This window comes from Phoca vitulina, unplaced genomic scaffold (assembly GCF_004348235.1).
Source record: "Phoca vitulina isolate PV1807 unplaced genomic scaffold, GSC_HSeal_1.0 scaffold9, whole genome shotgun sequence".
Lineage (NCBI taxonomy): Eukaryota > Metazoa > Chordata > Mammalia > Carnivora > Phocidae > Phoca > Phoca vitulina.
In genome coordinates, this window is record NW_022589712.1 from 54,608,414 (window position 1) to 54,622,092 (window position 13,679).

General features: G+C 44.5%; 1 protein-coding gene across 2 annotated transcripts in view; it reads left to right on the forward strand.

The window, feature by feature from the left end:
* Positions 1-13,679, forward strand: part of PREP (prolyl endopeptidase) — a 115,757-nt gene that overhangs the window by 62,629 nt on the left and 39,449 nt on the right. For both annotated transcript variants that reach the window (XM_032408154.1, XM_032408155.1), the window contains exons 8-10: positions 113-304; positions 4,550-4,747; positions 10,341-10,444. In XM_032408154.1, the coding sequence (XP_032264045.1) occupies positions 113-304; positions 4,550-4,747; positions 10,341-10,444 (494 nt within the window). The remainder of the gene's footprint in view (positions 1-112; positions 305-4,549; positions 4,748-10,340; positions 10,445-13,679) is intronic.

Sequence of the window (13,679 nt, forward strand, 5' to 3'; positions counted from 1 at the left end):
TCTGCTTTGTGTTCTGTGGACAGAAAAGACCTGCCCTCCCTTCCCTACACATAAATAAAGCACACCATTTTCAACACAGGAGAGGTGACAGGGATGCTTGGTCTCTCACCAGGAATCCTGAAGTGGGTAAAACTGATCGACAACTTTGAAGGAGAGTATGACTATGTGACCAACGAGGGGACAGTGTTCACATTCAAGACAAATCGCCATTCGCCCAACTATCGCCTGATCAACATTGACTTCACGGATCCGGAGGAGTCGAAGTGGAAAGTGCTCGTTCCTGAGCATGAGAAAGATGTCTTAGGTAAGACTACATGCTACTGGAACACTGTGCTTTTGTTTTGGGTGAGAAGGCCAACAAATTGGTACAACTCTCATTCTCTGGTGACTGGTTACACGGTAAAGAACCTTTTAGTCATCGAGAGTGAAGGGTCTGAATAGCACAACCAAATATTTACTGGATGACATCTGTGTGGGTAGTACGATATCATGCAGGGTCTTCATAAAAATTGTGGCTTTCAAAGGTAGTTTGTTGTTGTTTTAGTATCAGTTGCCTCTCTGTGTAGTTATTATTTGATAATCATCACTAACATTTAATTTTCTAAACCATTTAGACCAGAATCCTTAGCTTTTAGCTTTTGAATAACCTTTGGCTGTTTGTATTATACCTGTTGTAGATCTCAGAGTGGATTCACAGTCCTCTTGTTAGAAAAGAGAAGAGACTGTTGTCAGATGTCATTGCAACTCACTGCAGTTGCTGGTGTGTGCACTGAGCTACACTAACCTCTTGAGAACCTCCCTTTAGCTTCAGAGTGCCCTTAAGTTCCCTCTTACTCATTTTCTCTGTGATTTTCCAAAAATGATATGCTGCTTTATAAATTATTCATTGCCTGAAAGCTAATTTGATTAGAATAAGACCCGCTAATTTTGCTACCGTTTTTTACACAAAAGGAAAGTCCAGTACCTTCAAGCCAATGAAGAGTTTACTTGTTAGAGGTGAACTTCTGCTGATGGGTTGAATAGGGTAAAATCTAAGGCCATCCCAAATTGTGAAGGTATTAGATATAAAATTGGGAAAATAATTCCTTTTGAGATCTGCAAAGTGGCCCTGGGTCTGATAGAGCAGTTCTTAATGTGTTTTTCAGTGAATTAAAGCACAAGTATTAGAATCAGACAGGTCCAGGTTCACGTCCTAGAAAAAGTAAGGGACTCTTTCTCCCTTGGCTCAAGGCAGTATGCTCTGTGCTTGGCACATTCAACCTGGCCTTGGGTAGGAGTAGAAGGGAAAGGACAGACAGACGACTGACTGTCTCAGGGAGGGCTTCCTGCTGGGCCCTTGCTTCTGTAGTTCCCTTGGCCCTGGAAGAAGCACTACTCTGGGTGTTTGCTTGAGAGTCTTCTCAGCTCTTGGGCATCTGGCTGTATCCACCACTTTCTTCTTCTTCTTTTTCTTTTTTTTTTTAAAAGATTTTATTTATTTATTTGACAGAGAGGGAGAGGGAGAAGCAGATTCCCCGCTGAGCAGGGAGCCTGATGCAGGACTTGATCCCAGAACCCTGGGATCATGACCTGAGTCGAAGGCAGACGCTTAACCGACTGAGCCACCCAGGCGCCCCAGTCTACCACTTTCTTCTGTACTGAGGTCTCCACATCCTTCTGGGCAGTTCTTTTAGATGGAACCCAAGACAACCCCATGCCTGCTCTTTCCTGCAAAACCGACATCTGGAACTCTGAGGCAGCCACGCATCCCAGGCCCTTCCCCTGGCTTCTAGATGTTCAGTCATAGTCCCTTTAGCTTCTCAGGTTTGGCTGTCTCATAAGCTGGGGTTCTCCCAAGGGGGGAGGGGGACCTGGAACATGACAGGGGCTCTCTTCAAGGAAATTCCTCCACCTGCCTCCTCAGAAATCTTCATTTGTATTTGGATGAGGGATCCATGAGCCAAGGAACAGGGTTTTGGCCATTTCCTTTAACATCTTCATATGAGGAATACGGTTTGTAGTGACTTTGGTAGCCTGATGGCTTCTGTCCAAACTGAGACAGAATGTCCCCCCAGGGATGGTAAGAGCCAGCATTTAGTGAGTGCTTCCTAAGTTCCACATGAATTGATTTCATATTTGGTTTCAAGTGAGCCTTAGTGGCATAAGTCTTCATGTAGGTGCCCTGGGTGCTTTTCAGGAGCAAATCAGATTGCATCTGTGATCCTCACATAGGGAGCTATGAAGAGATAGAAATATTTCCCCAGACCCATGTCCGTTTTCTGCCTTTTAAAGTCCCAAAGAAGCGGTTTTACTTATGTCTTAAGGTGACATTCTCTTTCACTTATAGATCAAATGAGATGTAAATCGATGCTTGGAGATTTGGGGGTGGGGGGTGATATATTTTTATAATCTTCCTTCTATAAGGTTATAAGGTCTTTAGAAAGAAGAAACCTTCAGTATTCACTAGAACTCATCAATTCAAAGAGAAGTGCTGTTGCATTTGCTATGTATCATTAGCACAGAATGCCCTATGGAGAATAAAAACTAAAGATGAGTTATAAAGTACAGCCATAAAGTCAGAGCTTTTATTAACGACAGTCTACAAATCACCTTGTCTTTTTCTTATTCACTCTGTTTTATAATTCCGACATGCCCATAATTAACACAGAGTGATTATTCTTTGACAGAAATAATTTACTTCAGTTTTTCCCCCGTACTTTCTTTAAAACATTAAGGCCACCTGAAATATATTGCTTGATTGAGGCACTTTAAAAAAAATTGTATTGGACAATGAGCAAATCACTTTTGGATATAAGAGTTTTTCTGTCCTCACTTGGCGGAAAAGCTTGCTATGGTAATCCAAACAACCTAGCACCCTTGAGGCCCCGGGTGATCCTTAAGAGTTCCCTCTGGCCAGTGTCTGGTTCATATTGGTAATTAATAATCTTATAAGCATGAACCACTAGTTTCTTGGGTTGTAAGAATAAATGTCAAGAACCTCCCCCCACCACACCCCACAGCATAAAAGGCTTGTCTTTTCTGCATGTTTGAGCTATATTACCTGTTACCCTGTCCTTCCATTTACTATAGCATCTCTCCCTCTGCGGGGGGCCCCGTCTTTACCTCAGGCTGATCCTGTGCACACCAGAATGGGTAGTGCTCTGGGCCTGCCCTTCGTTTTCTCCTCTCCCCATCAGCCCCTTTACCTCCTGTCCCGGCTCTGTCACTGACAGCACCATTCCTGACCTTGTCGCAACCCCAGGAGTTGAGGAGGACTCGTCTCTCTGCCTTACTGTCCATATCCCCACGGTTACCACATCCTGATGATTCTTCTTGGAAAATGCATTTCTTTTCTTCCCTCCCTAGACTTCGTTCCAGCTTGATTTGATTTGACTGGCTAATAATGGCAGTAGTGTTCTTCCTCATCTCCCCTCCATCCTTCCGTAGACCTCCATTGTTCTGCATCCTTCATTGCTATCATCTTTATTTATGTCATCCATCTATCCAAACAGTAACTCCCCAGTAACGGCTAAGTGAGAACTAACCTCCCCTGTCTGGCTCACCAAATCCCCTGCAGACCACCACCCTCTCCACCTACCCCACACTGAGCAACTTTTTTCTTCTTGGAAATGGATGTCTCACTTGTTCTCCTTACCAGTCTCCCTCCCTCTTCCCCTCCTTTCCTCCCCCTTCCCTCCCTCCTGGTTGTTCATATTCCTTTTCTCTATTTCCAGCTCTGGCTGTCCTTCCTTGAGTTGCCTGTCCTCCCACCACCTCATCCCCCAGAGAGGTGTCCTGTCTCTGACCCCACCCTAGGCACCTGTCACCTCACACCCCTGTACTCAAGATGCGGTTCAGCGCTTGTTTAAGGGCTCTTGTGTGTTTTGGGTCCCCAACCAGCCTCTCACCTCTGCTTACATGTTATTACTTGTATTTTTATATGATTGTGTCTTAAGGGCAGAAGTGACATCATCTGCCTGCTTGTTTCTCCAGCACCTTGCCGGGTATCTGGCACATACCCGGAGTACAATATATTTTTGTCGGAAAAACAGCCCTGACAGACATGTTTCTACCTCCTATACCATGATACTGGGCACAAAATAAGTAGGCAAGATTGGGGCGCCTGGGTGGCTCAGTTGGTTAAGCGTCTGCCTTTGGCTCAGGTCATGATCCCGGGGTCCTGGGATCGAGCCCCACCTCGGGCTTCCTGCTCGGCGGGAAGCCTGCTTCTCCCTCTCCCACTCCCCCTGCTTATGTTCCTTCTCTTGCTTTGTTTCTCTCTGTCAAATTAAGAAATAAAATCTTAAAAAAAAAATAAGTAGACAAGATTATTTGTATCACAAAATACTTTGTAGAATATTTTGTTTCCTCTGGACATGACAGTAACAATCATTTATTAAAGGAATATGCTGGAACTAGATGAACAATTACATCCAGTTATAAAATCACTTTGCAAGTCTCATTGCTGCATAGCACGATGGAGAGCTGAAGAACCGTTGTTCAGTGAAGTGAGTATGCTTTTCACTCCTTTCAAAGCTACGTCAGCTTTTACCTGCCCTTGCCTTTTCAGAATGGGTAGCTTGCGTGAGGTCTAACTTCTTGGTGTTATGCTACCTTCACGACGTGAGAAACGTCCTGCAGCTTCACGACCTAGCCACCGGTGCTCTCCTCAAGACCTTCCCACTGGAGGTCGGCAGCGTGGTGGGGTACAGCGGGCAGAAGAAGGACACCGAAGTCTTCTATCAGTTTACTTCCTTTTTATCTCCAGGTGAGAGTCTTTTCACCAGTGTTACTCAGCTTTAAAATCAGACTGATGTTTGGGTTTCTTTTGGGAAATGGAAATGGAATGCTGTATTATTGAAAATCCCATATGCTATATTATAGCCAGAATTACATAATGGGAATAAAACAGTAAGACAGATGCTTAGAACGCAGGGAAATGTGAATGCCTAAAATGGCACACTCATTCATCTTATATCCTGAGTCTCTCTTCTGGGGACAGGACCAACTGCTATACTAGGTTGATTTAAAAAAATTAGTATGAATGCGTAGAACCTGAGATTCAGCTTTTGGTCTATACGGATCAGGATACACAGTGCAGAGTAACTAAAAGCATAAAAGAAAAATCTATAGTCTCATCTGACATGAAAAACCCATTTTCTAAACAGACTGAGAATAATTTGTGCTATTGTTAAACTGAATTAAAATATAATTCTAAAAGTGTAGTCTTACGTCATATAAAAAAAACGTGGTTCAAGGGAAAAGGAAAAAAACATGCTTATAAGTTATGATACTGTGTTCCATGGTATGGGTTAACTTTCCCCAAAGTAAACATATTTCTCTTTTTAACTTTTTTTTAGTTGGTCACATTCATTTTGCTGTTTTGGTTTTTCCTGCTTCTCCACTTGGCTGCCCAGGTTTTGTTGTAGCCAAAGCCACACACATACTCTGATTTGTCCCAGGAGCCTGGCTGAGTTGGCAGCTTGCAGTTGACCGAGCAGACCCTATCTTAAAAGCAATCTGGCTGAAAACATTTCTGCACTTCCCTCGTTTGTTTTTCAAGCTCCTTCATAGCCCTTTTGTCCCGTCCGGCTTTATGGCAATAATTTGGTCCCTGGCACAGTCAGCAGGTGTAGGGGAGAGAACTAGGCAGGTACCGAAGTGGCTCTTTCCTCATGGGGTTCAGCCAGATGGCAGCGATGCCTCGTCTACGCGTGTGTGTGTGCGTGCACGTGCATCTGAGTCACAGAGCAGGCAATCATGAGGAATCTTATTGGCGTGACGGCTTGCTGTCAGGGTTACTGAAACCAAGAGAGTGATGTTCTTCTGTAAGTAGGTCTGATGGTAGACCCAGAACACCAGCAAGCTCTATTTCCCATGTGCCTTTCAGAGGATCCCAGGGGGGCTGGGGAAAGTGCCCGCAGCCATGTGGAAACCGGGCCCAGTGCCAGGAGTCGGAAACTAACAGGTCAGGAATCCCATGTCAGGGGGGTCCTATGCCACACCCCTTCTGCCCTGGGGTACAGTGGCAGCCAGGGGACCGGAACCAAGAAAAATCCATTTCTTCCAGATTACCATTCTCAACCCACTGCTGTGGGGGTTCACCATTTATTTCCCCAACTTAAACTGGTCCAGAATTTTTACTTTGAAAATCCCATAGCTTAAACAGTTTAAATGGATAAAGGGCAATGAGGAGAACAGGGTAAGGGTGATTCACCCATTCTTAATAAAAGCCGGAGTCCCCGAAGGCCCGTAACCCTCCTTCAATGACTCCATGTGACCATTTATTTCAGGAACAAGCTCATCATTACCTGGGCAAGAAAGGGCTCACTGACCTAGTGTAAAAGGATGGGTTCCGTGCCAAGCAGTGAAACACTGTCTGTGACTATTCTGGCTGGGAAGTTTGAAAAGTTGAAAAGTTCTGTACTGCTGAGCAGCTTCTGAACAAGCTTTAATTTGTTGTTGTAATGCTTTGTTCTTCCCCTTTGTCTTGTCGTACTCATTTGGCTCCATCTTTCTTTTTTCTCCCTTTAATGCAATTTTTTTTATATCTAAAACCAGAGAACAGGGCTTCTAGACTCAGGCCTTCTGGTCCAAAGTAAAAACAGCCATCAGAGCATTAAACTGGATCTCTCGAAAGCAAGAACTGTCAGTGTGTGTACATACACATCCACGCACATGCATACCAGAGGCTGCCTTTCCCTGGTCTCTGAAGATTAGCTGTCTACTACTGAGTAAACAACAGAGATACTAAATTATAAGTAAAGCCTCAGGGCCAGAAATAACTACGGCTCCAGGTGTTTAGGACATGTGGTGCATCTGGCCGGTGGGCACCAGCTGACTTTGTTTCCTATGGAGGCACATAGTGAAGACTGTGTGTCTTGAGCCCAAGCTATTTAGGACTTTTGTACCTTGAGTCAAACTTAGGAGACAATGAGCAGCCAGGGCAATTTGGAACACAATGCACTTATTCCCTGTGGCCCAAACCACTTAGTGGTTGAGCTGATTAATTCTGTATTCATGGAACCTCAGAGGGTTGTCTAAGGTTGGCTCCAGACAGATTTGTACCTTGTAATAATCCAGTATAGCAAGTCCCAGGTGCATGGCTCTGGGAAACAGGGATGAGCAAAGAAGCCTTTGCCAGACTGTTTGGGAAAGGCAAAAAAAAAATTTTAAGACTTAATTTTTTAGAGCAGTTTTAGGTTCGTGGCAAAATTGAGAAGGTACCAGAGATTTCTGGTATACCCCTGCCCCCACATCACAGCCTCCCCCATTATCAGCATCCCCCACCAGAGTGGGACAGTTGTTACAATTGATGAACCTACATTGACACATTCGTAATCACCCAGAGTCCCTAGTTTACATTATGGTTGACCCTTGCTGTTGTACATTTTGTGGGTTTGGACAAATGTATAATGACATGTATCCATCATTATAGTATCCTATAGAATATTTTCACTGCCCTAAAAATCCTCTGTGCTCCCCCTATTCACCCCTCCCCAACCCCCCAACCCCTGGCAACCACTGATCTGTTTACTGTTTCCCCAGTTTCGTCTTTTTCCAGAATGTTACATGGTTGGAATCATATAGTATGTGGACTTTTCAGATTGGCTTCTTTCACTTAGTACTAGGCATTTAAGTTTCCTCCATATCTTTTCGTGGGCTCAATAGCTTATTGCTTTTAGCCCTGAGTAATATCCCATTGTCTGGATGTACCAAGGTTTATTTACACATTCATCTTCTGAAGGACATCTTGGAAGCTTCCCAGTTTTAGCAGTTATGAATAAAGCTGCTATAAACATCCGTGTGCAGATTTTTGTGTGGACATAACTTTTCAACTCCTTTGTGTAAATACCAAGGAGTGCAAACATTTTTAAGATTTGTTTTAGTTTCCATTTATGTTTTTTTTCTTTTAATAACATTAAAACCCACCCTGTACGGGTGGGTGTATATGGGTCATCTTTTAGAAAAAAGTTCTTTTGCCTTCTCTGTACATACCCAGTTTTTTAAATCCTTTGATTTTTTCTTTCACAGTTTCTCCCAGAGTTTCCCCTTCCTTTTAACTCCCACTCCCATTTCTTTTACCTCCTTACATTTATTTTAGATAATTGGGAATATATGAGCTGATCGTCCCTGCCTCCTTCCTGTTACTAAAATGGCTTTGTTAAACCACTGATTTCATCAGGAGACCTGTCTCCTCAAGTCCAGGCACCTCCTCTGGCCTTAAGGGACTTCCATAACCCAGTTCTCTCTTTCACCCCTAAACGTGGAAATTCATTTCCTAGAGATCACCTAACCAGTCCTCCAGTTTATGATTCTAAGATGTCTTCTCCAAATCCCTTGGACTTACCAAGCCAAACCAGACAGGACACAAACATCATTAGATAATAGGGATTCACATTACGTGAATGTGCAGTAGGCTCATCTAGGCTAACCCAGATGGATCTATAAAGAGAAAGTATTGATCAAACTTAAGCCCTGGTACGTTCAGGTTTAACCCAGCCTCCTCCACGGTGCCACTTCTGCGCAGGACAGAAGAGTAGAAGTCAGGTTCTTGGCACCCTTTCTCTGAACAGTAGCCAGCCCCTGTTTCCTACTTATTTCATTCTGCTGTTACAGGATGTGATGTCTTAGTTTTTCCAGATAAACAGGCATTTAGAGTACATTTCCTATTCATTGTGTTTCACAGAGGAATTTGTATTCTAGTACTTTGGTGACTTGTGTAAGGTCATGGACCCAGCACCTGTCAGAGGTGGGAGTCCTGGCTGCCTGGTCCTTTGTCATTCACTGTGGTGCAGGCTGCAGTGGTCCCAGGGTGAGTCAGGGTGGCACATGCTTGGTCTGCAGTCTTTTTTGTTAGTTGTTTGGTGGTTCAGGCTTGGTTTTGTTTGTTTGTTTTTAAGGATTCAGATTTTTTTGTGTGTTTTGAGGAAGGGGGGCAAGTACATACTGATCAAGAAGCTTTTCAAAAATTAACATATCTCTGAAAATAGCCTCACCCTCAAGATTACATTCATCTAGACAAGGACAATTCAGTATATTTGGTACATTAGAATGTATGCCCCCCCCTAAAAAAAAATGTATGCCCAGAGTGTAGTTTGCAACTACTTGATCTATAAAGACATATTTCAACAGATACCCAAGTATGACTTAAACTAGGAAAGCCAATACTTTGGTCATGTTACTTATCTTCTGTCGATATTAATCAGACTTCCTGTTATAGTACCTTAAAATAATTTGTCTGTAAGCGTGTGAAACTTGCGATGACATTCATAGGGATCAGCAGTCATGCTATTAATGAATGTAAACGTATTATCCTTTGCCATTGGGGGTGCAGAGTATTGTTTCCCATCTGTTAATGAAATACATGCACAGAGGAGTTGAGAAGAAAGCAAGCCACCATTATACGTGATCAGTCAATTTGAATGTACCCTGTGGGAGTACTGTTTGGTTTCTAGTTTTCCAGGAAGTATTGGGATCACTAAATCGATTTTTCATATATTTGACAGCATATGTTTAAAGTATCGTGTGGGAGGGTTGTTTCCACACCAGCCACTCTGGATGACTAATTCTGTTTCGTAAACCACCCCAGTGTCGTTGTTTCCAAATAGCAACGACTCATCTTACTTATTGTTTCTTTGATTGAGTTCGTAAGTGTTAGAGTGTAATAGCATTAAATTCAGGAAATGGAATTTTAATTAGTGATTAAATAAGCTGGCATTCTTGATGTATATTCATTAATTTGTGTTGTGCACAGTTAATGGGATAATCAAAATTTTAAAAGCAACTCTAAAATGGTACCTGATCATCTCGGGTCCCTGATTGCTGTCCACACATGTATCCACAGATAGGGGGGTGTCAGGTATCTGGAGCCCCAGAGTTCCCATCAAGAGACCCTGACTGGCTGTTGACTTTGGGCAAATCGTTTGAGTTTTTCATTGTACTCACCTTGCAGGTGAAACGGCCCTACATGAAGTTTCCCATCTTCTTTGACCTGCACTCCTAAGCGACCTGGCATAGGGAAGACCTGTTAAGTTTCCACTGTGACGTTTTTCTGCCTCTTCTCATACTCACAGAAGGCTATGGAATCTTCTAAAACGTCCTCGCAGATTACGGTTGTAAAATTGAAGGCCGCATGTGGTGGCGATGATGAGTGAACACTTACCTAGCACCCCACGCACCGGACTGTTCTAAGTACTTGTGGTGCAGTGACCCTTACTCGGCAGCAGAGAATACCTCGGTCCCTCACTGATGCTCCTCTCTTGCTACTCATGGGGTCCGGTTGTGCCTTGTGATCCTCGTGCCCCCCCGACCCCCCCAGTGAGTTTGTGGACTAACCCAGGACTTCTGCTTCCTTCTAGGTATCATTTATCACTGTGACCTCACCAAAGAGGAGCTGGAGCCACGAGTCTTCCGAGAGGTTACTGTGAAAGGGATCGATGCTTCCGATTACCAGACAGTCCAGGTATGGAGCATTTACAAGAGTCAGCAAACCTGGCTGCCAGGCCGGGCCGTCCTCACCCTAGTGGGTCAGGAGCCGGGGAGGGAGTGCTCAGGAGTATGGACCACAGGTGTTGTCCCGGGCACGGAGCATCGTCCCGCCCTCCTAGAGCATGCAGCTTCTGCTCGCATAGCTGCTGCTCTCCACGGGAAGCTGGAGCCCCCGTGCGGGGGTCTTCCTGCAGGAGCTGCCAAGGCAACACCATTTGTCTGCTTGCCTGAGAATTGGCTAGCCCAGGTCTTGGGGTGTCTCAAGTAACAACGTGGATCTGCTCTATACAAAGTCTTGACGCGAGCGCTGCCAGTCTGTCTTTTCTGCCTGACGGTCACAGGTGCCTGTGCCTGGCTCAGCCGAGGCGCTCCGTAAAGTACTAGAACGAATGACTTAACTGATTGTCACGGCGCCACAAGCTCCGTCTCTGGCCACCCGTCCTTTCAGGTTAAGAATCTCCATTTTTGTTTTTCCAGCTCCCCGAAGGCATTAAGTCTTCCAGAAACTGAATCACTTATTGATTGAGGATGTAGCATGTCTGTTTCCTTTGCAATGGAAGGTCACCTGTGAGGTACCAGGTGTTTACCAGGCCTTTCCCACCTGGACGGCTGGACCACACAGACCACAGATTAGGAATCCGAACTCTGGGAAGGAAGTGTAGAACACAGAGCTGGACGCTCCCAAGGATGTTTCTGTGAAACCAGGGCATTACTTTAGCTTATTGAGTTACCCTTCACCTGTCTAGAAACAGTCAAGATGATGGGCTAGATCTAGATCGTAAGTAAAGTGTTGTTTACAGAGACCCATGGTGGGAAGGATCTGGCCCAGGGCTGCAGCCTGTCACCCCTTGTTCTAGATCAGGAGTTGGCAAACGGGCCTCTGGTTTTGTGGGAGAACAGCCATGCCCATCTGTTTACATAGTGTTGGTGCATTAATAGGGTGGGTGCAGCAGGCCTATATGGCCCACTAAGTCTAAACTACTTAGTATTTGGCCCTCTAAGAAAAAGTTTACTGATCCCTGGTCTATATTAAAAAGTACTTCTAAAATCCAAATGTTCTCAGTAGGTGCACAGGGCCTTTGTCACTTCAGGCTCTGTCAGGCCTGAAATGTGCATATACTCATTGGGTGACACTGGGTGGAGTCACTTAACCTTTCTTTTTTTTTAAGATTTTATTTATTTATTTATTTGAGAGAGCACAAGCAGGGCGAGTGGCAGGCAGAGGGAGAAGCAGACTCCCTGCTGAGCAGGGAGCCCGACGCGGGGCTCGATCCCAGGACCTTAGGATCATGACCTGAGCCGAAGGCAGACGCTTAACCAACTGAGCCACCCAGGTGTCCCTCACTTAACCTTTCTACTGCAAGTTTTTTTAGCTGTAATATAGAGATGGTATTCATTTTACAGAATTCCAGTAGGGTTGTATGACATGATGTATATTAAGTGTCTGGCACATAGAATATAATCCATTTTTTCAGTCAATATTAGAAATAAATATAACAGACTGTTAGTCTTCTGTATCTATTTTGGCTTGCTGCTGCATTCATTTTCAAGGTGAGCTGTTGCCTGGAGAGAGATCCTGTGGGAGCCAGTAGCCCGTCTGGCGCTTACATGGTTCGCTAATTCACCCTAGTCTTGTATTAGACTTTAAAAATCATTTTTAGGCTATCGTTCTTTGCCGTTATCCCTTTTCTCCATGTATTGAAAATTTGTCCTTACCAGATGTCACATGTGACCTCCCCAGGACCTATGTCTAGTCAGCAACCCCGGGGCCAGGGTGTGCACATACACACCATCGCCTCCCCCATCGGTAATGCCAGGGATGCCCAAGCAGCACCCACTGACTTCCCTCTTTCACCCTCAAGGGTGCAGCCTTGGCTGCCCTAGAATTGGGCGGTCACCCAGGAGAGACCCCCTGTCATCGCCTCATCTCTACTATGCAGCCCCTCAGCTCTATTTAAAAAACACATTATTGTCTTCTCCTTGCCAGCTTCCCACAAATAATGAGTGCTCAAGTCTGCAGTTACCTTTGGGGTTCAGGTGAGGGAGAGGCACCTGTAATAATGCCAGGGAGGCAGCTGCTTACAGGGAAGTAACTCTTCTCACGGCGAGGGCAGTTGGAGTTGTTTCTCCTGTCAAGTAGCTCTTCTTGTCCGTGCTGGTAATAGTAATATTCTTGATGGTGATACACAGAGAAACTAGTTACCAGCTAATATGTATTGTTTTCTTTTATAAATGAAAAGATAAAACATTACAGCTGAGCAAGTGCTTGGCGGAGTAGAAATCTCTCCGCCATGTAGGTCGCCTGACATCTCCCCATTTAGCCGGGGAAGAGACGAGCTGGGGTGATGCCAGTAGTCTGTATCATGGGACAACCCAGCTCCTCTGTGTCTGGCTCCCTGCTTCACAAAGAAAACTTCCCCCAAAACAACCTTTTGTTTCTACCACTGCAGTAGGGAAGAAAAAAGGGAGAAAGATGATAAATATTTAAAAGGGTAGTAACTGGACAGAACACACTGCATCCCACATCTCAGTGCACTGCTCCTCATTTCCGGATTTTAGAAAGTGGAGCTATGCCTGTGGACAGAGTAGATGTATAATGCCTACAGGAGTTTCTCTCTATTGATCATACACGTCAGACGTCTTGTAGTGAGTTAACAAAACAGAATTCTTTCATCGTTTACAGGTGCCTTTGAAATGCTCTTTGATACCACAACACCATAGACTTATGTCACTTAAACTCCATTGTGCAGTGGTTTAGAGTCACGTGTATCAGCAGAGCTTTGACGTGAAATGTGAGCGTGACAGATGTTCTCACACTTTGATTAGGCTCTCAGTGGTGTTGCCAACAATGACCTAACCATTGTAAAAGCAGGCCCTAGAGACGGATTTGTGCATGAATGGAAAATGTCATGATGGTGTGTAATAGAAACCACAGCATTTTGGGGGGGAAAAAGGATATTTTTGTTTTCAGTCACTTTAGGGTAATGTCACTTTTGATTCCTCTCGACCCTGGTGTTTATATTTATTCCATATGTGATTTAACAAGAAGATCCTCTGGACCATTTGCAATTCCTTCTTACATTTTGTGAGGAATGTTATCATTGGGAGCAAACACTGCAGCACAGATTATGCTGCATAGTTGGTCAATGCAATTAATGATGGTCGTGACCACGTACATCTACCTGGTGGGGTAGCTGCTAAGATAGACC